The sequence below is a fragment of the Grammomys surdaster genome, unplaced genomic scaffold (genome assembly GCF_004785775.1).
Source record: "Grammomys surdaster isolate TR1022 unplaced genomic scaffold, NIH_TR_1.0 125941, whole genome shotgun sequence".
NCBI lineage: Eukaryota > Metazoa > Chordata > Mammalia > Rodentia > Muridae > Grammomys > Grammomys surdaster.
In genome coordinates, this window is record NW_021620763.1 from 1,622,798 (window position 1) to 1,645,580 (window position 22,783).

A 22,783-nucleotide genomic window follows, 5' to 3' on the forward strand; every position below is an offset into this window, starting at 1 on the left:
TAACACCCCACTTTCCTCTCAGACACCTGTGATGCTTGTTCCTGGGTGAGTGGTGCATTTGGAGGTTTGACTTTTATGCTCACCCCATATTCTATAACAGGAACCCCAGAGGAGAGCTGGCTGTTGTTGGTTTATCTTTCAGCCCTTTGACTTTGAGGATTAATCTCTCCTTTTTCTCCTCTTTACAGAGTACCGTTGAAGAGAAGTGTCTCTGAGTCTTCAGGCCTTCAGAGGCCCTCAGAGCTAGTAAGTGAGACTGCACGTGGGAGAACAGCCCCTGTTCCTTCATCAGAGGAAGCTTGCCATTGCTATGGATACCGAATCCACGTATTCTGGATATTCCTACTATTCAAGCCACTCAAAAAAATCTCACAGGCAAGGGTATGTAAGTGATCAGTCACTCCATCCTTCTGTGTAAGAGCGCCTGTAGGTTGGTAGAACTTTCTCTTAGAAAACCAGTTTTCAACAGCCCACCTAAAGGACTGAGGATGCTGAAGGTTCAGTCCAATGGTGCATGAGAAGCCAGGCCGTAAGGGCGTTGGCATGCTTGGGGAATCACTGTACTGTCAATTTACACTTTATAGCTGCCATTAGAGTTGATAGCCTTAATTTCTCACAATTGGTTTTAAATTAAAGTTTCCCCGGCAGTGGAAATGTTTCTCATTTCTAAGTACTTCTTATAGGTGTGTGTTCTCTCCAAGCTCTACCAATACTGTAAATGAAAGTTAAAAAGCAGGTGTTAATTTGTTGCTTCACCTGAAGCTGCTGACTCACTGAATATTAAGCATCTGCCCTGAGGCTATCTGGGACACACACACACACACACGGACACACACACGGACACACACACACAGATGCACACACCCGGACACATATACACATGCACACATCCACGGACACACACACATAGAGATACATACAAATACACATATACACACATGGACACACATACACACATGCATGTAAGCACGCACGTATGCACACATGCACATACTTGCTTGGCCAGGCATCTGATTTCTCTTCAACTAGTCTTCCAAGTGAGTCAGGATTTGAAAACTGAGTAGTGGGGCCAAATTCCCCTTTCTCTGCTATTCTCCCTTCATTGCTATTCAGAGGGCCAAGTGCATTCTGGGGGGGCAGAGTCCTCGCTGAGTCTCGGAGAGATAAATGGATGAATGAACAGAAATGATGAAATGGGTGGTACTACACTGTGCAGGATAAAAACGTAATTGACGAGTTGTCTCCTCTGTGAAATGGGTATAGGGATCTCCTCCTTTTAGACCTGGTGAAGGCTGAATGAAATATACATGGGAAATGATTAACTCGGGCCCCTAGGAGGAGGTCCCTCTCTTGTAGCTATGTTAATGCTATTTCCGGTCTTGGTGTTTGAGCACCTTTGTTCAAAGGTAAGATCTGACCCCAGCTCAGAGACCCAGCTGTGACCACAGCTGTGTGCTGTGGGGAAGTGGTGGCTGTCCTGGTGTTTGCTTCTCTCTGTGAGCAGATCACTATATAAGTAACTGTACCCAGAGCGAGATTTCAGAGTAAGATGTATGTTTCATGGACTCTGTGTAGGTGGCCACACCTGGAAAGGAGCCTGCAAGTATTTCCCAAGCTACCAGGTGTGGCATCTTCAGGGAAGGGGCTCGTGGCAGTGATGACTAATGGATGGAGAGTTATATACACTTAAACTTTATTTTTATGTACAAATTTATACTTTGGAATTTTTTTTAAAAGTGAAAGTGATAAGGGGCAGGGGCCTTTAATCCTAGCACTCAGAGGGCAGAGGCAAGCAGATATTTGTGAGTTGGAGGCCAGCCTGGTCTGCATAGCAAGTAGAAAGTCCCAGACCAGGTAGGCAGGCAGGGCTACACAGTGAGACCATGTCTTTAAGACAATAAAGTAGGTGGAATAAAAGTATAAAGGAAAGGGCTTTAAAGATAACGCTCTCGAGATGACATTATTGTAAGCAAACAGGCTTCTGTCTGGTTCTTTTAGAAACTTTGCTTTATTTTCTAATCATCCCTGCATTGTTTGTGTGCTATGCTGGAGCTCAGCTCGTTTTTTCCAGTGAAGACAGAATGTGTGGGTGCTTCAGGGACCTATAGTGACTCTCTACAGCCCAGATTCCAAGAGAGAACCCTGGTTTTAAAAATAATCACAGATTTCGATCAGTGAACAAACTTGACAGATTTATTGTAAAATACCAGAAACAGCTGTTTTCAAATACCTGCTTTTTGAGCCTAACTGGAAAAAGCAGCTGGCTTACTGGGGTGTTGGGCTTCCTCTTCCAGATGGTATGAATAGGAATTTGGGTTTCCTTTGGGGCTGGGAGTAAGTAGGAGAGGATGGCTTGCAGAATTCTGAATGGAGCCAACTCTGGCTTCTTTCATCTGCACACCCACCAAGACTTGAAGGCCCATTGCTGCTTGCTGCTGCTTCCCTGGAACTCCTGGGGACTCAGAAATGGATTCTCTAGTGCTGTTATGGGAACTGTAAGAGACTATAACTTTCAATTAAGATGACATGCAGAACGCTTAGTTCTGTCTTGATCCCTGTGGAAAGTACTTGGCAAATGTGAGTTGGAGCTGAGGCTTTTAATCAATTGATGAAGGAACCTTGCAGAGTGCCTACCGAGAGGAGGGCTGAGTGGAGCTGCAGCTTCTCAGCAGGTGCTCAGGGAATATTGCCCAGTGCCTATTCCAAGTGGCACTGAGGGAGGGATGTGAGCTGTGGGGCTGTGTGTGCTCTTGGTGGATCTTTGAAGCCCCCACGCCTCCTGTTGCATTGAGTCGTCTGAGGGAGGACCACCGAGGTCATAAGAACTAAGGGGCAAAGGTTGTCATACACTCACAGTAGGTTCTGTGGAATGCTTAGCCAAGGCGAGAAGAGAATCCAACAGTGAAGGAGCCCTCCACAGGCTTGAGAGCCAGCTGCCTCAGGCATGTCTTGTCCCAGGAGTGCCCTGTGAAGGCTTCTTTGCTTGATGGTTTGTGGGGAGTTTAAAGGGAGGAGTAGGAAAAGAAAGGGACCTGGTCTTTGGGTAATTTTAGCACAGCTCCAGCTCAGAAAGGAGTAATGAGGTACCTGATGACACTGACTGTCATAGAGGGTGGGCCACTGTCAAATCCTGTTTTCTGACAGAGGTCTCTGATGCCTGGCAGCCCCCAGAGAGTGTCCAGTTAGCTTTGTTGAGAGAGTGTACAGACTACAGCCAATCTCATCTAAACTGCAGTCAGCAGCAGCTGGAAGCACTAAGCATCATTTGGGGAGTACCTTCAAGGCCCCTCATGGTCCCTCTCTCCCATGCTTACAACAGTTCTAGCAGAGCGAGAGTTGGGAGCTCTGTTTTATAGGTGGTGACACTGAGGCACAGGGAGGAACATGGTTCCCAGATACCGGCAGGCTAGGAAGCCCCTCTGCAAGTCTCAGGCTTGCAGGTCCTTCGGAAGAGAATGTCACCTTTGAAAGGGAACGTGACTAATGTGCTATAAAATGCATTGTTCTAAAGGGCTGCCAGGGCAGTGGCAGATTCCTAGGACTCAGAGCCTGTTTGTTCCACCCCCAGTGGGAGGACAGGTAGTGAGTGGGTGATGGGAGAGGAGGAAAGGGAGGAGTAAGAGGGGGAGGGGAAGGGGGAATGGCTTTCCCCATTTAGAAACAGACAAGCAACAGAGCTGGAGGAAATGGCCTGCCCAGGAAATGCTGACTGTAAGTAGGGACAGTGTGGGAACTGCAGGCATTCCAGCTAGACTTGGGGGGGGGGGGGTTGCAGCAGCTCCCCAGGGCTCAGCTAACAAATTACCTAAATGATGATGCATTTACCTGCGCACACAGTTGCCTCTTGCATGCTACAACTTGTTCTCCCCACCCTCTCATGCATGCGTGCATACAGTGCACAGATACACTTATCTCTGCACTGACAGCACTGACAGAATTATCTTTGCACTGATAGACTTATCTTTACTGCTGTGGGCCAAGGAAGCAGGAAGACAGAGTTAACGATAAAGACACAGAGTCCTGTGGGTGATGAGGCTCCCCAGAAAAGGGCCCCCAGGTGATCCTGACCACTTAGGCAGTTAAATCTTGCCTGTGTCCTAATGCTCTATTTATTGGTTTATTAAACTGTTTACTCCCCCTGGACTCTTCTTTCTACACTCTTCGACACATCTTCATCACTGGGGAACCCTCTCCTAGGATAATGGGCAGCCATAGATAGATGTCCCTTAAACTTACATTGTCAATTTGCTATCCCAAGCTGGCCTCAAATTCTGCATGTCACCAAGGGTCACAGGTGTGCACCATTATGTCTGGTTTATGCAGTGTTAGGGATTGAACCCAGGGCTTCAGGAATGCTAGGCAAGCACTCTACTGCCTGAGCTGCATCTCCCTCCCCGTTACTGCCTCTACAGCTACAGGAATGAGTGTTTAGGTATGTTCTACAGTCAAGTGACCTCTCAGAGTTTCATAGTTCTACAGACTAGAAAGCACTGGATGGATGGATGATCAACAGTGTTTTTCTTGGACATCACTGCTAAGTCCGGGCTTGGCTTGGAGACCTGCCCAGAGCAGTAACTAACAGCAGTGATTTCTGTAACTGCCATGTGGTGAGTCTCACTCCCTTCCACGGTGAGGTAATTCAAGGAGCAGCTTTCTTGGTGCAGCACTGATAGGACCCTCATTATTCTGGTTTATACTCATTCATTAGTGCTGTTCTTTATCCATGCACTAAAAAGAAAAGGGTTGTTTTTATTATTTACATGCGTGGGTCTGTGCAAGTGTTTTCAGGTGCCGATGGAACCCAGGAACTGGAATTACAGGTATTTGCCAGCCTCTGGATATGGGATGCTGGGAACAGAACTCAGATCTTCTAGGAGAGCCATCTCTTCAGCCCTACTATGTTAATAATGACACACTGTGTATTACGGTGCTACCCATGATTTTGATCCTCTGCCATTCACATGGTGTTTACATACACACAAACTTCTAAGTAGGAATTCCCACAGCCTCCCCAGAAACATGGGATGGGAAAGTCTTCGGAACAATCCTTGCATCACCTGCATCCTGATGACCTGGGGTGCTGGTGAGAAAATGTCGATTCCTGTCTCATCTCCCTCCCAGACAAATTGTCTGAGGGCAGGGCCACCCAATCTCTGCACCTCTGGTGGTTTGTCTGCACTAGGAACCTGAGAGGTGAGAGCACTGGTGTAGAGGGGCAGGTCCTTGGCCTCCTATACAAGACATTCTTACCTGATTTACTTCAGGTGTTATCCGAGGTGAAACAAACAAGACGTTCCCATCTTAGAGCTCTTGGGTCCTTTAAGAACCCAGCTGGGTGGCTCAGGGGAGAGGAGTGCAGTCATTTTTAGTTCTGGTTGGTTTCCACCTGCTTTTCACCCCCTTGATGTTCAGGAATCAGGAACTGGCACAAAGCAAAAGGATTTTGTTTTAGTAGAATCTTTGCTGTCACAGGATTTGACCTACGGGAATTTTCAATAGAGAGAGCCAGGTTAGATAAGCATGTGACTAGGCTGATGGCCAAGAAGAGTGAGAAATGGAGAATCACAGGGGAAGTGGAAGGGGTGGGGATCGTTCCAGGGCCATCCAGCTGGCTGCAGGTGGGACCTGGTGTATTAACAGTTCTAGACCTAGCCTAAAATTCACTCTGAAGACAGCAAGCTGGGAGCAGGAATCTCCTACACTGCTTACTGTTGCTCACAGAGAATACCCTTCGGAGTGCTGGCTTTGGACAACCCAGTACACACAGCTAAGGCTATCCATGGCCACAGCCATTTCATAGCTCCAGCAGTGCGACTGTATAGGGGTGTGAAGATGAGAGCTAGGAATATTGACTCTATGACATCACCAACTTCTGGAGATTTAGGAAAGAAAGGGGACCAGTGGGGGAGGGTAAAGAAGGGTGAACCTGACCAAAGTATATTATCTTTATATATAAAAAGTATAGTAAAATCTCATTGTTTTATATAATTTTATATGCTAATTTTTAAAAAAAATCAAATTGTTCCTCAAAACAATGTCACATAGTGACTGAGTAGAAATAGTGGCAACAGATTTGGCATCAGTTCCTGTTCTGCTTATTACCACAACTTTTGGAAGGTGCTTAAACTCCCCCTGAGCCTTAGTTCTCTCATCTGTGAGATGGGGCAGTAATACTGGCCTCAGAATCATTTGTTAGAATTGAATGGAGCTAATAGAGTCACAAGCCCAGCCAAGTGCTGTATAAAGGGGGCGGGGCGGGGAGGGGGGAGTGACATCATTCGATACAGCTCTGGGTGAACAGTCAGATTCTCTGCTTATTTTACTGGCCCCCAGTTGCCAGTCTGGAACCACACACAGCTAACCAGAACACATCTATTTCTAGTTATGGCTAAGAATGGAGCTATTGTCATTGAAAAACCGTATGCCACGGGAAATCCTTTGTTCCTTGAAGGAATTATCCAATACTTATCCAAGGGAGGGAGTTCCCAAGATAGGAGTCTGGCAGTAGATCTGCTATGCATTTGATTTGTTTTAGGGGTTCTTTGTTGTTGCTAAGTAGTAGGGTAGTAGGAGATACATTTGCAGTGGGGAAGAGGGTTTGGTGGTATGCCCATGGTGTGCCCATGGTGTGCCCATGGCTCTTTTGTGCCCTTCTCTCCAGGACATCACACGCTCTGGGATATCACACTCTTCTTCACAAAGCTCAGACACCATTTTTTGCCATTGGCTAATGATGGCTGCTGTATATTGGGCGCTCACTCCACGCCCCTGTACTGAGCACATGCGTTTTCCCTTGTGTATGTGGCACCGTGGCCCCCATTCCGTTCCTCCCAAAGGGAAACTGAAGTCAAGCCACCTGTACAAGGTCACACATGGGAGAGCTGACTGTCTGACTTTGCACACAGAATGGGAAACTTTGGGCACGAGGACAGGAGGGTATGGGAAAAACTGATGTCAGGTCGCACATGGAGACAGGAGGCCACAGGGACACACTGACTTTTGCCAGTGCAGGCTGCTTTGCTGCCCTCTCCTTTACTGCTCATTGACTAGCTTGTGACCTCTAGGGCTTGGCCACTGAGGCTGAGGCCTTTTGTAGTTTTAAGACTGAACAGCAGGGTGTCCTCCCACTGTCTCTGGAAGACCACCCACAAAGTTCCTCTGGAGTGGAAGTACAGGAAGCCTGCTTCTCTTAGGTGGCCTGGGACACACACCCCTTGGGAACATTTGTTTCACCTTTTTTGTTTCTATGGGTGTCTTTGAGCTCAGTCAAAACCCACAGAATGGCTTTTCATGTTGAATTTGTAAGAAAGACAAGTACGGGATTCTCTGTCCTGGTTTAGGATTTCCTTTCTTCTCTTCTTGTCCCAAACTGTAGGGTGATATCATGTCCCAGATTTCTTTTTTTTTTCTTTTCCTTCTTTCTTTTTTTCAGATCAAAGTTTAGATATGATACAGTGTCTTGTTTGTCCAGTAAAAAAAATCCCTAATTAGTTTAGGCAAATGATAACCAAAGCAATTGTGTAATTGTTATAGTAAAATGTGCCCCAGCCATAGGCTTTCTAAAACTAGGCTCTGAAAAAATGTGACCATTGTTGGTGGAGGAGCAGCAGTCTTTGTTTTGAAAATACTTAGTTGGGAAATTTAAGACAATCTTACTCCTGGCAGGCTGTGGGGATGGATAGGTATGGATGCAGTGTGAGGGGTGGGGTATAGGCACAGAATTTTCCTAAAGTCAAAATAAAATTTATTTTCCAGTGAACTAGAGAGTAATTAACCTGGCATAAATTTAATGTCTGATTATCCAATTATTTCCCCCCAGGGAAAGAACAAGAGAAAGACACAAATCACCACGGAATAAAGATGGCAGAGGGTCAGAAAAGTCTGTCACCATCCAGGCTCCCACTGGAGAACCCCTGCTGGCAAATGACTCTGCCTGTACCGGCACAGAGGAAGTTCAGGTGAGGATCAAAGGCCCTGCTGTAAGCCAGCCGGCTCCTCTCCAGCAAACGTTTTCCTAAGTCTTGTTGCACTAAGTTCTCTTGGGTTTTTAATCTTCGTTTTTCTAGCATCGTAATGAGTTTATCTACTTCTCTGGTTTTCTTGTTGGTCTAAAGACAACATGTCCTACCATTAAAGAGCTGGAGCAGGGGGAGAGGGGACTTGGTGGTGGCCTTTCTACCCTAAGATTGGATAGCCTCCTTTGAATGATGTTGGCAAGAAGCCATCTTGGCTGATGACAGGTCAGAAAATGGAAAAGTTACAGGCAAGAGTCAGTCCCTGGAGACTCATTCCAAAATGGAGCAAGACTGGAGAAGGCAGGAAACTCGCTCAAAAACAAACAACCAAACCAAAACAAAACAAAAACAGAACAAAAAATGCACCATCAGGGAATGCTTAACATTGACTCAAAGAGTCAGCGAGAAACTAGGTATCTGAAAGAAATCAAGGCCTTGGTCCTTAGATGGAAAGCATGGAGATCTGGGTGAATGAGATAATACTGAGTCAAAGATCAAGGCAGAAGTACATCCAGTAAACTTTAGGGTTAATGGTGGTCTTTGAGGTACATCAGTGTCAAGGCCACAAGTTGGGACTGAGACAAATCTGGAGAATACATTTCATCTGTCAAAATCCAGCAGCTTCTCTGGTCCAGACTGCGACCACTCAGGACTGCAGGAATTTGGGGTTGCTAGGCCTTGCATGTTTAAGTAATATTAGCATTAGGACTTCAAATGAAGTCAATCAGATTTAAAACATCAGCACTTTATTACTTAAGAAATAAAAGAAAGTTGTGTGGGATTGTCTTTGAGTCCCAACTGTTTGGCAGCCTAGTTGATTTAAATAAATGTGTGAGCTATACTCAGAAGTATGTTTGTACTGCCTTCCCCTCCACATCTCCTGAAATGTTGCATGCCCAGCCTTGCCTCATATAAACAAAGCAATGTAGGAATACACAGCTATAAAGATACTGGAACAGAGATAAGCATGTATCCGTGCACACCTGAGAGAGATTGGTAATCACATAGGAAGACTGGAACTACATTCCCTCCAAGATACAGATGCCGTTAAGACTCATAACTATGCTTCCCCACTAAATGTGAGGTTTGTTCAGTAGTGAGCAAATTCCTTTAATGCTCTTGTGCTGCTTGCTTTGGTTTTAGGAAGGTAGATGGACGGATGGATGGATGGATGGATGGATGGATGGATGGATGGATGGATGAGGGATAGATGTGGTCAGTCTTAGGACCAGATCATTCTTAAAAGCTTAACAGGCCAGTTTCCTCCTAGGTGGATATTGCGGGGTGCTAGTAACCCACTGTGAAAAGCATTTCCTTCTTTGTACCCTGAGTTCCCTGGGAAGCTGTTGATGCTTACAGCAGGATGGTGTGATGCTTACAGCCTGATGGTGTGATAAGGAAACCTTTGGAGGTTGTATGTTTCAGCCGCTCTGTCAATTTGGGTAATTAAACTTTTGTTGTCCCCTGCTTCTAAGAATCTAAGGAATTAGATTGGTCAAGTTCAGATCCGTTTCCCACCCTCCTCAACCCCTGAAGACCTCAATTTTGAAAGAAGCCTTTGCAGAGCCCACTTTTTTAGTCAAAGATGTACATATGTCCTTAAAATGAACAGAGATTTGGTTAGCAGTGCACTGGCAGGAAGTTGATACACAGCTGAGTCAGAGCAGTGATATTACACAACAGAATGTCCACATGATATTAGTAATGCTTACCTCAGCAGGGATTTATCAATCACATGTGTAGAATCTAGCATTTGCTTCTCTGAGACAATTACTACGAAGCCAACTGTTTTCTATAGCCTGTGAACTCATATTAAAGCAAGTTGTATGACTTTGTGGTTTGTTTTCTCTTGTTGATGTACTTACACACAGAAACCAAATAGTTCTCAAGGGTATACTTTGATAAATTTTAACAGATGAACCCACATCCCTCAGCACAAAAACCCTCCTCCCTCTTCCTAGTTGATCCCTACCCCCATCTCCACCTCTCCGAGGCAACTGCTGTTTCGATTTCCATCTCAGTGGATTGGTTTTGCCTGTTGTAGAGTTGAATATAATTGGAATCATACGAGTTTTTCCCCACTCAGCATGATGATTTTGATATTTATCCATCTTCTATATGTCTCAACAGTTCACTCTTTATTATTTTTGCTGAATAGTGTTCCACTGAATTGACCACAGTTTGGTATCTGTTCTGGTGAGTGGACATTTGAGGTACACACATTCTAACTATGATGGATTATGCTCTTGTGAATATTTTTATAGGTCTTTCGTGGGCATTTTTCCATTAAATTTTGATAAAAATCAAGCAGTCGGATTGCTGGTTTGTATAATTAAATGCATATCTAAATCACTGGGAAAGTGTCAGGCTAGTTTTCGGGTGGTGTTAAACCATCTTAAACTTCTACCAGCAGTGCCTGTGGGAGCTGGCTACTTCTAACTATTGTCTGTGGTTCTCTCATGCTCTGTGATACTTCTGACTTCCTAAGTTGATGGCCTCTGTGTCCCTAGGTTGAAATCTTTACTACCCACTTCCAACATTGCTCATGTCTTCATAAGTTATATTTTTTTAATGATAAAACAATATTTCTTTTCCTGGATCTTTTAAAAATTAAATGTAGTAATTATTTTAGAATTTCATACATGCTTAGGATATATTTTTATCATATTCACTCCTCCTAATAGTTTCTCCCAGATCCACCCTCACCTTCTCACCTGCTCCCAGTTCTATGTCCAATTTTAAGCACTAACCTAGTCCAATCTATGTGTCAGTCTGAGTCATCCACCGGATTATTGTCGACCTGCCATGGGCCAAACCTTTAAAGAAAACCAAACCGACTCTCCCTCCCCCAGAATCCATGAACTGTTATTAGCTCCTCAGTTAGGCATGGGGACTCATGAGAGCTTTCCCACTCCATGCTGGATTGTTAACTGAGTTGTTTTTTTGTGCAAGCAGCCACAGCTGCTGTGAATTCATGAGTGCAACATCCTATCATGTCCCCAAAGATACTCTTTTTCCTGGGTCCTCCCTGAATTCTGACCCTTATACTCTTTCATCCCCCTCCTCTGCAAGGGTCCCTGGCCCTCACACAGATGCCCCATTTGTGACTGACTCACTTTTCCTTTTAATGTAACTGGTTCTGAATTTCTGTATTAGTTGCCTTCTACTTTACAGAGAAACCTTTCTGATGAGATCTGAGAGCTACACTAACCTCTAGGTAGAGAGATGTATTATGACTGTTTAGCAGAATAATGGTAATGGTATACCACTGAGATCTGTGAGCTCCCCAGCCATGGATTCTTGACCAAATGTACAGAACTAGGTATGCTTCCTCTTGTGGAGCAGGCTTTAAATATAGACAGAAAGCAGTTGGTTACCATCATAACGCTCATGCCACTATTACAGCCATGAACATAGCTTCCCACACTGGTCATTATTGTAGCTCAGAGAGTTCACAGTGAGTAAGGCTACTGATGACTCTCCCACTCTACTGTGGAAACTAGCCAGCAGGGAGGGAGATTCCTTGTCAGTACCTACTTGATTTCTCCGTTTCCTATGACCAGAGTGTGTGCTGTCTTCAGCAGTAAGGTCTTAATATTGAGTTCTGGTGGACACATCCAACACTGAGCTTTTTATTTGGTAATCTGAGCCTTCTGGGAGGAACTTTATGCCTTGTGTAGGGTGATTCCAATTAGAGTCTTTTATATGAATATATGTATATGTGAAGTTTATAAAATAGTAGTTATCGCTTCCCCAATCTCCTCTCCCCACTTAAATTTCCCTTCCATCTCCCCTTTCCCCTTCCTATAACCTGTGTCCTACAATCTCTCCCTTTAAGACCTTTGTTTCTCCCCTCCATCAAGGGTCCCCTCTCTAGCTTCTCAGATTCTACGACTACTCCAAATAAGGACACAAATCCAAAGATTCACCGCTAGGATCCACATATGAGTGTGAAGTGGTTTGTTTGGTTATGAGTGATCTATGTTCTGGCTTTATCTGTGAACTGAAACTTCGTCTATCCTAAGGCGATGTCCTCATTCCAACACTTTGCTCTAAATGGGATATTTTTCCTAGTTAAATCATATGCGTGGAGCTCACATGGTTTCTGCTGCTCCCTGGCTCTGTTGAGATGGCGTCCTAGTTTCCAGTGAAACAGCAGAAGCATTTGACAGCCTAGCAACAGACTCTTGTTGAATGAACAGACCAAGTGCCCACACCAGCAACTGCCTAGAAGCACTAAAGGAGAAAGTAATGAAGTTAAAGATATAGTAACCCCGATATTCCTATGCCCTCACTCGTTTATTATGAAAACATGTTCTAGAAAGAATTTTTGAGCTCTTCTGGCCATAAAGTTTTGAATTTTCTTTATTTAGTCAGTGAGAAATGATGTCAAAGAATTCTTAATGCTGCTCCTTACTGAAGCGAGTCCTATAAATGTCACACAGAAATCTAGGTAATGTGTTTCAGCCGTGGGTGAGTTTGCCCTCTGTGATGGGAATTCCTGTTTTATGCTCTCAATCTGTGGAGCTACTGCAGGGTCTAGATTTGGGCTTTGGAAGCCTAGAACTTAGCATGGGAGGGGTTTACTGCTGGAAGGGTGGCTATTCTGTAGAGGAGTCATCCCAGCGCAGTCTAACAGCTACTATCATGTCAGAGCAGAAAGACCCAGACCCAGAATTTCAATGAAAATACCTACAGTTAAAAATGTAATCCTAGGTACATTTCCAAGAAAGTTGGGTAACTGAAGTGTTTTATTTTGTTGTGGCTTTTATAAATCACCCTCATTGTCTTCTCTGTCATCAGGATGACAACTGGGGAGAGACCACCACAGCCATCACGGGCACCTCAGAGCACAGTATATCCCAGGAGGACATTGCCAGGATTAGCAAAGACATGGAGGACAGTGTGGGGCTGGACTGCAAGCGCTATCTCGGCCTCACCGTTGCCTCGTTCCTTGGACTACTCGTCTTCCTCACCCCCATTGCCTTCATCCTGCTACCCCAGATCCTGTGGAGGGAGGAGCTGAAACCCTGTGGCGCCATTTGTGAGGGACTTCTCATTTCCATGTCTTTCAAACTGCTTATCCTGCTCATCGGAACCTGGGCACTTTTCTTCCGAAAGCAAAGAGCAGATGTGCCGCGGGTGTTTGTGTTCCGAGCGCTGTTATTGGTCCTTATCTTTCTTTTTGTGGTTTCTTATTGGCTTTTTTATGGGGTCCGAATTTTGGACTCTCGGGACCAGAATTACAAAGACATCGTGCAATATGCAGTCTCTCTTGTGGATGCGCTGCTTTTCATCCACTATCTTGCCATAGTCCTGCTGGAGCTGAGGCAGCTGCAACCCATGTTCACACTGCAGGTGGTCCGCTCCACCGATGGAGAGTCTCGCTTCTACAGCTTGGGACACCTGAGGTAAGGGGCTTGCGTGCACATTGAGTAAGCAGAAAGGATGACCAATAACTTTAGAAGACCGCTGGTTATTAGTCGGCAGGGGTGAGGTGAAGTCTTAGAGGCAGAGTCTAAGTCTGGAGCCTAACCCTTCTCAGATTTTAGTCGGAGCAGTATGAGCTGTGGGGTATCCACACCTTTACAGTGGGGCTCTCAGCTAGGTTCAGGGTTTTGCTGGACTCACCCTCTACCTCAATGGCAGTTCCCAGAGATAGACATAATGATCGCTATCTACCTTGACTGTGAACTTGGCTTAGGGATAATGGATGTAGCAACTAGTACTTCCATTCTGTCCAAAATGATGCATCAGGTATTTACGGTAGCCAAGTTTTGGAATCATCCTAGTTGTCTACCAGCAGATGAATGAATTAAAAAAAGCGATATATATACATATATATATATATATGTATATATATATGTATATATATGTGTGTGTGTGTGTGTAAGTATGTATATATACATACATATGTATTAGAGTTTCATTTAGCTATAAAGAAGAATAAAAATGGATAGAATTGGTGTGATCATGTTAAATAAAGCTAGACCTACAAGACAGATAATCACATTTTCTCTCATGCAGAACCTAAGTTTTATATGTATATACATACATACACACACACACATGTATATATCATGTATATGTGATACATATATATGATACATACATAGATATGTATGTATGACACATACAAATAAAATAGAAGAAGATCTATTTATGATACATACTCATGAAAATAGAAGGAGCTCTATTTAGGAAAGGAAACTGGAGATCCAGGATGGGAGGAGAAATAGGAAAGGGCCATGGGTATTTTGAGTTAGTGAATATAGTTAAGTACATGATGTTTTTCAAAATCATCATTATGAAATGTATCACTTTATACAAGTATACATTACACTCTTGAACTCAGTATTCAAAAATATAATGGTATTTTAAAAAATGGCGCCTCTAGTTTACCTTGGTACCTCAGTGGGATTGTTAGCTCCTCCTTTTTGTGTCTGCTCTCAGAGACCACCTGGGTTTGGTCAGTCAATTATATACTCACCCTAGTGACTAACAAAGACTCAGTCTCTAGTCAGTGTTTTTGGTTCACGGCTTTAATCCCAGCATCAGGAGGCTGAGGCAGGCAGATTTCTGTGAATTCAAAGCCAGCCTTGTCTACAGAGTGAGTACCAGACCTGCCAGGGTTACACAAAGAAACCTGGAGAGAGAAAGGGGGGGGGGGGGAAGAGTCAGACACTAGCTATAGACTACAAGTGTTTAAGGACTTAGTGTTTCAAAAATGTTTGTGTAATATGAGAAAGGTTAAACCTCATAACTGGGCATAATTTTAGTGCATCATTGCATGGTTAACTCAAAGGGTGAGAGTCTTTTTGTTTGTTTTATAAATAAATGAAGGTAAGCTCTCTGTGATGGTTATCACTGTAAAATCTTGTGTAATTTTATTAATCCCAGTGTTATAGATATAGAGCTGGGGTCAAGGGTGTAAGTAGTTCAGACAACACAAAACATGCAGCTCTATTTGCTATCCCTTGAATGTCATGTGGCTGGGCTGAATGAGGCCCAGTTATGACATCTCTCCCTCCATGCAGTATCTTACTCTTCCATTTCCTTCCGTATATTTTGAGATCCCTAATGATGCAAGCTGTGTCCTATTCCACATGGCATCCTTGGTGCCTGGCGTGGAGCATGACCCACAGTTGGCAGCCATGTGGTTCCTGGGTGATTGATCCACTGTGGCAGTTTGAATGAGAATGGGCCCCATAGGCTCATGCATCGAATGCATGGTCCCCAGTTGGTGGAACTATCTGAGAAGGATTAGGAGGTGTGGCCTTGTTGGAGGAGTACGTCAATGAGGGTGGGCTTTGAGGTTTCCATCTATTTCCATTTATTTATTATTTCCAATCATCTCTGTCTTCTTTCTGCCTCTGCCTGAGAGATGTAAGCTCTCAGCCGCGTGCTCCCTGCCATGTCCGTCATGGCTATGGACTCTAAACCTCTGAAACTCTAAGTCCCCAAATGAAAAGCTTTTTAAAGTTTTTCCATAAATTGTCTTGGTCATGGTATCTCTTCACAGTAATATAAAAATAAGTCACCTTGGATACTTGACTTCAAAGTTTCACTGTCCTGAGCAGTAAATGCTGATGTGTCTGTCACATGGTAAGGCAGCCAGGACTGGTGAGGACACCTCAGTAGCACCAGAATAACTGGCTTTGTCAGTGTTCTAGCCATTGTCCGGACAGGTGGCCTATCCCCAGTTGGAGTCAGATCCCACTGCCCGTCCAGTGTCCTGTTGACATACACTTGGCTGGCTCAGCTCATACCGCCTGAGGACAGGCTGGTTTAATGTTCGAGGCTGCTGCCACCATGATTGAGTCCCAGGGGAGTTTCTCTTTGGATTAGTATGCTATGCAGGATAAGTTGGTTTCAAATCCTCCACAGGTGCCAGTAAAATTATGGAAGCCAGGAAGTCACTAGGGCATTGGAACCTTAGGGAACTTTCTTCCCAGTCTTTATACTAGAGAAGGACCACCCCACCCCTACCTGATCTCTCACAGACCCTAAACCCAGAGTTTTCCGGGGCTCCTGGGGAACTTGGAGAGAGACTGGCATATGGCTTTGAAGTGAACAGTTGCTCTGCCAAGCCTGAGATGGGGACCAGGGCACAGGAAGCTAGGGAGTTTCAGACAGTGGCAGCTATGAAGCCTCTTGGCAAACAGCCCAGCTCCGAAGCAGGTTTTGCTGTAGTCGATGCTGTGCAAACTGACCTGTGGTCTTGGAGCAGGTGAGTAGCGTTTGGGACTGTGGCAACCACAGACTGTGAGGGAAACCGACTGCAGCTTTGTGTCCCCACCTTCCTTCTGAGATGTGTCCCTCCCGATTGCACCGAGAAGGGTAATATCTTCCTCACTTTAGGTCAGTCCAGGTTCATGGGATGAACGGCCCTTTCTGGGCCCCCACTCTTCTCTAAAACAGATTGACTTCACCTCCACTTGAGACTTGGATGCAAATGGAAGGGGCGGACCCAACGGCCCCTGGAAAGTAGGAAAAGAATCCCTGTCAGCAGCTCTGAGTTCTGAACTCTGAGGTGGGAGGAAAGGTGTCCTGTCTCTCTTTGGGCAGCGCTAGGTGACCTATGACAACCAGGGTGAGGGAGCTGAAGCAGGCTTGGTACCTCCCCCTGGCCCTACGAAGGGTACATCACCTGCTGCTCTGTGGGCTAAATCTGGTCCAAGCCCAGCAGTGGTGGGAGGAATCAGTGGGGCAGAAATATAACTTCTAAGCCCTTTTGTAAATTGTTAAAACAGGAGGGAAGGGGGGAGCAGGAAGGACAAAACAAGCCCCAGACATCAGAATAGCAGGTCTTCAGCAGATCCAACCGGAACCCCAGGCCATTCCGCTTTCCCTTTATGCAAAGCCTCTGCCGCGGAGTGACCTATTGCGCTTAGGTGTGGCGTGCTGGAGAGTTCTTTCTTCCCGTTTTCAAAGGAGGTTTTCCTGAATGGTCTGAGCTATTTTTGAGAGTTTTCAAAAAGAATGCCTACTCTTTAGGTTCATAAAGAAAATGGGCTTCGTGTTAGCACTCGTAAAAGGCCCTTGCTGCGGCTTCACCTGTGGGCAGGTATCCTTTGGGATTTATTTGAAAACCTTCAGAAATGGAAGAGAATATTGTTACAGACTGTGAAATTCCATAAATAGATATAAGATGTGACCTAGCCTTTAACTGATGCCTTAGGAGTTATGAGGGCTTTTCATGTTGGCTTTAATTTACCCACTTCTGGGCGTCAGGATAGGTTGGACAGCAGCTAACATCTTTTCCAGTTGAGGACAGGTTAAGAGACCTGTTCGCAGTCAGCAGCAGGTAGCACCGTGCAGTGCATTGCCCACTTCCATGGCCCCCCGGGGGTTGGGGGTGTCTCAGCCCATACACACCCCACTGGTCATGTTTTCTCAGTGATTTGCTAAAATTTCTTTAACTTTACTAGAAATATGATTTATTTTTTAACTGACTGTATGAGGGGAGAAACCCAGATGAATATGGAAAACAGATCTTAAAATGACATTTAATAACGGCAGTATTTTCTGTGATTCGAAATCTTAGAAGCAAAACTCAGTAACTATTGGAGCAGACACTAATGTAGCTGACAGTGGGCAGCTACACAGCAGTCTCCTAGCGGGAGTCAGGTGCCTTCTTGCTTTGAACACAGAACTCAGTCTTCAGGACAATTGTGTGGGGGTGGGCACTGTCTTCTTCGATGGTTGATGAGGAAACAGAGGCTCAGAGGGCTCAGGAAGTTCTGTAAGGCACCGTGGCATTTGTAATTGTGAGAGACAGGGCTTGAGCCCTGATGGTGTGGTTTCAGAATGATCTTAACCACACACTGTACTGGTCCCGAACAGAGGGTTTGTGTCCACATTCACATCAGCAGGTACCAGCTGATACCGTGTATGTTATATTCATCTGGCTCTTTCTTTACTGAGTGGACAGGAGGCAGGTGTCAGGTGTCAGTGATGGCTGGCTTATTCTCTCTGGTCCCTTAGATCCACCAATTCTTTAATTGACCTGTTGACCAAGGCTAGTCCCTGGGGCTGCAACAGTGGTTTTCTACCTTCTTTACTTCATCTATTTCAAAGATGTCTTTGACCTAGTGCTGTGTAATATCTAGCCTAAAATACAGTACCTTAAAACAACCATTATTTTACATTGAATGTTTCTGCAGCATGGGTCGGCTCTGCTGGGTGGGTCTTCTGTAAGCCCTGCTTGGGTCCCTGTCTGACTCAGCTTTGGTCCTTATCTGCGTACTCCGAGATACTCTCCCTCCCCACATGGACTCATTGCTCCTGCATCAGTATCTAGATGTCAGTGGCAGCTTGAAGCTTCCAAGGATGCTTAAGTAGAAGTTCTCAGGTGAGGTGTGCAGCCAGCCCAGCAACACTTTCTGTGTATTCCTGGTTACAGCAAGCCCAGATTTGAAGAGTGCATATTGACTCACAGTTTGAGCATGTCATCAGTCACAGAGAGGAAGTCATGGCAGCAGGAGCTTGAGGTGGGTGGTCACATTGCATCCCCGGTTAGGAGGCATGGTGCTCAGCTAACTTTCTCCTCTTTATTCAGACCAGAACCCCACCCAGGGGATGGCACTGCCCACAGTTACAGGGACTCTTCCCACTTCCATTAACTCAGTCTGGGTTGTCTCTCCTAGGTATGCTTGGAGTCTAACATAATCTAAATAATCTCTTATAGGCTTGTGTCTTAGGATCGTCTAGATCAGTGATTCTCAACCTGTGGGTCTCCATCCCTTGAGGGTCAAACGACCCTTTCACAGGGGTCACAGATATCTTGTATATCAGATATTTACATTATGGTTCACAACTGCAAAATTGCAGTTATAAAGTAGTAACAAAATAATGTTATGGTTGGGGGTCAGTACAACGTGAGGAACTGTAGTAAAGGATTCACAGCATTAGGAAGGCTGAGAACCACTGTCCTAGATCCCTGTCAACATCTCCACCTCAGACTCCTCAGTCCTAGTTTCCTTACCTTTATCTTACATATAATTCTGATATTTAATGTCTCTATCTTAAAGGACCAGAAATATGTTACAAATGGGGACAAAGTGCTATTCTGGGGTTGTGCGGGAATATTATTAATAGCTTGCTGGTCATCACCCACAGGAAGAAGAAAAGTGTTGTGACAAATATTGGGTGTGGAAATTGGAGGTTTCTACCCCACCTTATATCAGTTAGATTAGTTCCCCAAAGAAACAAAACCTTTATATTTATAATAAACCTTAAAAGCACAGGTATCATCCCTCTATGCTATTTTGTCTACTTCTTGGTCAATAACCCCAAGATATAACTTGCCATGTTCTGCTTGGGCCACTCCTACTCTACCATGCCAGCCCTCATGGCCATGCAATCATGAGTCACCTACCCCATGGTATCTTATTTCATCTTCTTCCTCATAGTCCCCGCCTCAGTCCCCAAGCCCAGGATGGGAAGCCCCACCTGCCTCTCTTCTACCCAGCTAAAGGCTGTAGGCATCTTTATTCAACCAATAGTTTTAAATTAAGGAGCAAGGTTATATGACATCTCTTGGTGTATGTGAGGATCTCCTTGTCTCTGAGGATGTCATCAGGTGGGGGTGGGGAGGGCAGTATTTAGCATTACAATACACAGCAATAGACTAAACCTCAACAGAAAAGGAACCCACAAAAGCCCACACAACTCACAGCACTAGGGGTTTTAACTGTATTTTTAAAAATGCTTCATTCAGTATGATTATGAGCATCTTATAAATTGGCGTTGAGCATGAACCCCTTCTTCACAGGGTTGGTTGCTAACCAGAGAATCTTCTATGCTTGAAAAGAAATGACCCTGGAATTGCTTTTTAAACCATAGGAATGTATGATTGATTGTCCGAAGTTGTTGGATGGCTTTGTTGAAAAGACATTTTTATGTTCCTTCTTCCACATACATGGTGAAGCCCTCATCCCAGTGTGATTGTATTTGGAGATGAGCTGCTAAGGAAATAATTGAGCTTACTTGAAGTCATAGGCTAAGAATCTAATCCGATAGGGTTAGTGCCCTTGCACACTGCGACACCAGAAAGCCTACTCTGTTTTCATGTGCATGCATACACAAGCCATGTGAGAGATTGCCAAGGCAGTCCTCTGAAAACCAGGATAGGAGTTCTCATAAGAACCAAAATTGGCTTTGATCTTGGACTTCCGTCTCTTAGACCTGTGAGAGAAGAATTTTTTGTTGTGTAATCTACTCTGACTCGTACATTTTGTCATAGCCCAAGTTAAGATAGGGATATTATCAGTACTAGTAATTTTTACCCTAAAGACCAAGAAGCCGTGGGGTCAATAAGCACAGTTGGTTTCTAATGAAACAGGGCTGATCTTGTCCTCTGGGTGACTCACCCACACATCTCCAGGCATGAGTAGGGGGTTTTTCTTTCCCTGGTTATTCTATGATTTTATAATTAAAACAAGGTCAGAGGGTTAGCTTACTTCAGCATCTGGGAAGTCTTAACATCTGAGTCCTCATCTTAACCCTGACTCTGAGTCCGGTAGTATAGTATCCAAGCTCGTCTTCAGGCTGCAGATCTGGCTCAGCTGTGGGGCTGGCCCAGGCCTCCCCTCCCACACTGGAAACTTAACACCAATGGTCTTGGGAGGCTGCTGAGGGCTCAGAGCCATTGGCTGTGACACCGAGGAATGTTTTTAAATGCTTACTGGAGTTTTTAGTTCATGCTATTACTATCGTGGTTTCATATATAAACTGTTATTTTTAGAAGTGGGTGTTTTCATTTGTAACTACTTTCCAATAACGGTGTTTTACCAGTCCCCATGCCCACTCCGTTAAAAAAGCAGTGGATAAAAATGAATGCAAGCTTAAGACTAGAGGGTGAAGGGTTTATTCAGGCTGCAGGAGAATTTCAAGGCGAGCTCAGAGCTGCCGTTTGTGGTCTGGTGCTGTGGTACCTCTTAAAAGTGGCTTTAATGAGAGTGTAAGTTTCTGGACACTGAAGCTCTGTGTTTATCCAGCTGCTCTCTGCCAGCCTCCACAGCTGGGATGGCTTGCTGAGCATGGCATCTGCCCGCAGCCTACTGCTGAGGCCAGAGGACTCACCTCTCACAGGGTACAATGCACTATGGAAAGGAAGGTGCTTTCCACTCCCTTGGGGTGTGTGCGTGTGACTGTTGAGAATGCCTTCCTAAGGACAGTGCCTGTATATGCTTTCCTAGGAGCCATGTTGATGTGGAAGGCCCTCCTGAGTACCATGTTTATATGGAAGTCATACTAATATTTTCCTAAGGTCTTTGCTGGAATGAACAGCCTACCTGGGGGCCGTGCTGATATAGAGAACCTTCCTCAGGGCAGGGTTAGTATGAGCACCGAGGACCCTGTTGGTGGAGGTAGCTGTCCTAAAGAGAAACAGCTGTGCTTCCAGAACAAGTAGCATAGCTTTCCCTCGAGGGCTCACACTCTAGCTCCTGTCCATAAATACAGGTGTGATTGTGGTGTCACAGCACGGAAAAGTGGGAAGTGGTGACTGAGGTGTCCTTCTGACTCATTGGATGGCATTCAGATCTGTTCCAGGTATAACTTTGCCCTGTCTTTGTGATCAGAGATGCCATTGGGTAACTGTTAACCTCTGGACCCCAGACTTATCATCTATGTTCCCGTCTTCCCAAAGCTAGCAGTGCTGATGTTGAGGAAGGTGAGGCAGGGAAGAGAAGGGCAGCAGGGCCTATCAGGTGTGTGTCTGCAGGCGTTCTTAGCCTCTGTCTAGAGAGATGTTTTCAAACACACTAGGCAGGCACTTCTTTGATCCTCAGGTCTCTGGTGTTTATCTTTGTGTGATTCACCATGGTAATGTGTGAATGAAGAAAGGCCAGTATCCAGATAGGGACTGTGGCCAGACTGGACTGACAGTACAGGGAGGTGACAGTATGGTGGGGTTCTGTACTACAGCCTGATGCAGAGCTACTGGCAGGGCCATGGCTTTTGCCTATAAGAATAGGTCTCCTGGGTACCCAGAGGGAGAGGGCTCCTGTATCCCTGGCTCTGGCTGTGACTCATCAGACTCAGAAGGAAAATGTCTGTCAGCACCATCAGCACACTCAGGGCCCTGCACAGGGCTCTGCATAGTGGCCAGGGAGCGTCACACCCATGGCAGCTTTGTGCTGTAGTCTCTCCTGAGACTAGAAGAAGCAGGTTTCTCCTACCGTGGTTACACTCACAGTATGAAACTGGGTGTCTTTCAGGGCTTCACTTTCACTATAAACCTAAAATGGGGATATTAAGAGCATGGGGAAGCACTCGAGGTATCCCTGAGCCTGCACGTTGGAGACCCTTCCATGGTGACTCAGTCCTGTTCTGTCTTGGAGGTCTGGCATCAGGATCCCAGGCTTCCCCTCTGCTCGCTTTTCCTGCACTACTGATAAGGATATGCTGTGAGTCTAATTTAGAGCTGCCAGGCGTGGATCACCTGAATCCAGGGAGCGATGGACAAGCGCTTTCTGCAGCCTCACCAGCCAGCCAGAACCACTGCTCTGCTTCCCTCCCTGGGTGGAGGTGTGGCCTGTGGTTCAAGATCACAGGCAGTCTGCACACCAGAAATGTGTCACAAGATGCTTTGTCCCAGGAAGTTCACCTGGGTTAGTAAACATAAGCCAATTCCAGTTTCTGCCCCTTCTGTTCGCTTGAATTCCAAGGTTGCTTGTTCCCTGTTATCTGTATAGGACTTGATGAAGCTACCTTCCCAAGTACAAACATCTTAATTAAAAGGCAGAAGCTCTTGAGATGTA

General features: G+C 45.3%; 1 protein-coding gene across 1 annotated transcript in view; it reads left to right on the forward strand.

Moving 5' to 3' along the window:
* Window positions 1-22,783, forward strand: part of Vangl1 (VANGL planar cell polarity protein 1) — a 49,689-nt gene that overhangs the window by 7,464 nt on the left and 19,442 nt on the right. Inside the window, exons 2-4 of the mRNA XM_028753027.1 lie at window positions 189-381; window positions 7,820-7,958; window positions 12,819-13,426. Of these exons, the coding sequence (XP_028608860.1) occupies window positions 311-381; window positions 7,820-7,958; window positions 12,819-13,426 (818 nt within the window). The 5' untranslated portion in view covers window positions 189-310. The remainder of the gene's footprint in view (window positions 1-188; window positions 382-7,819; window positions 7,959-12,818; window positions 13,427-22,783) is intronic.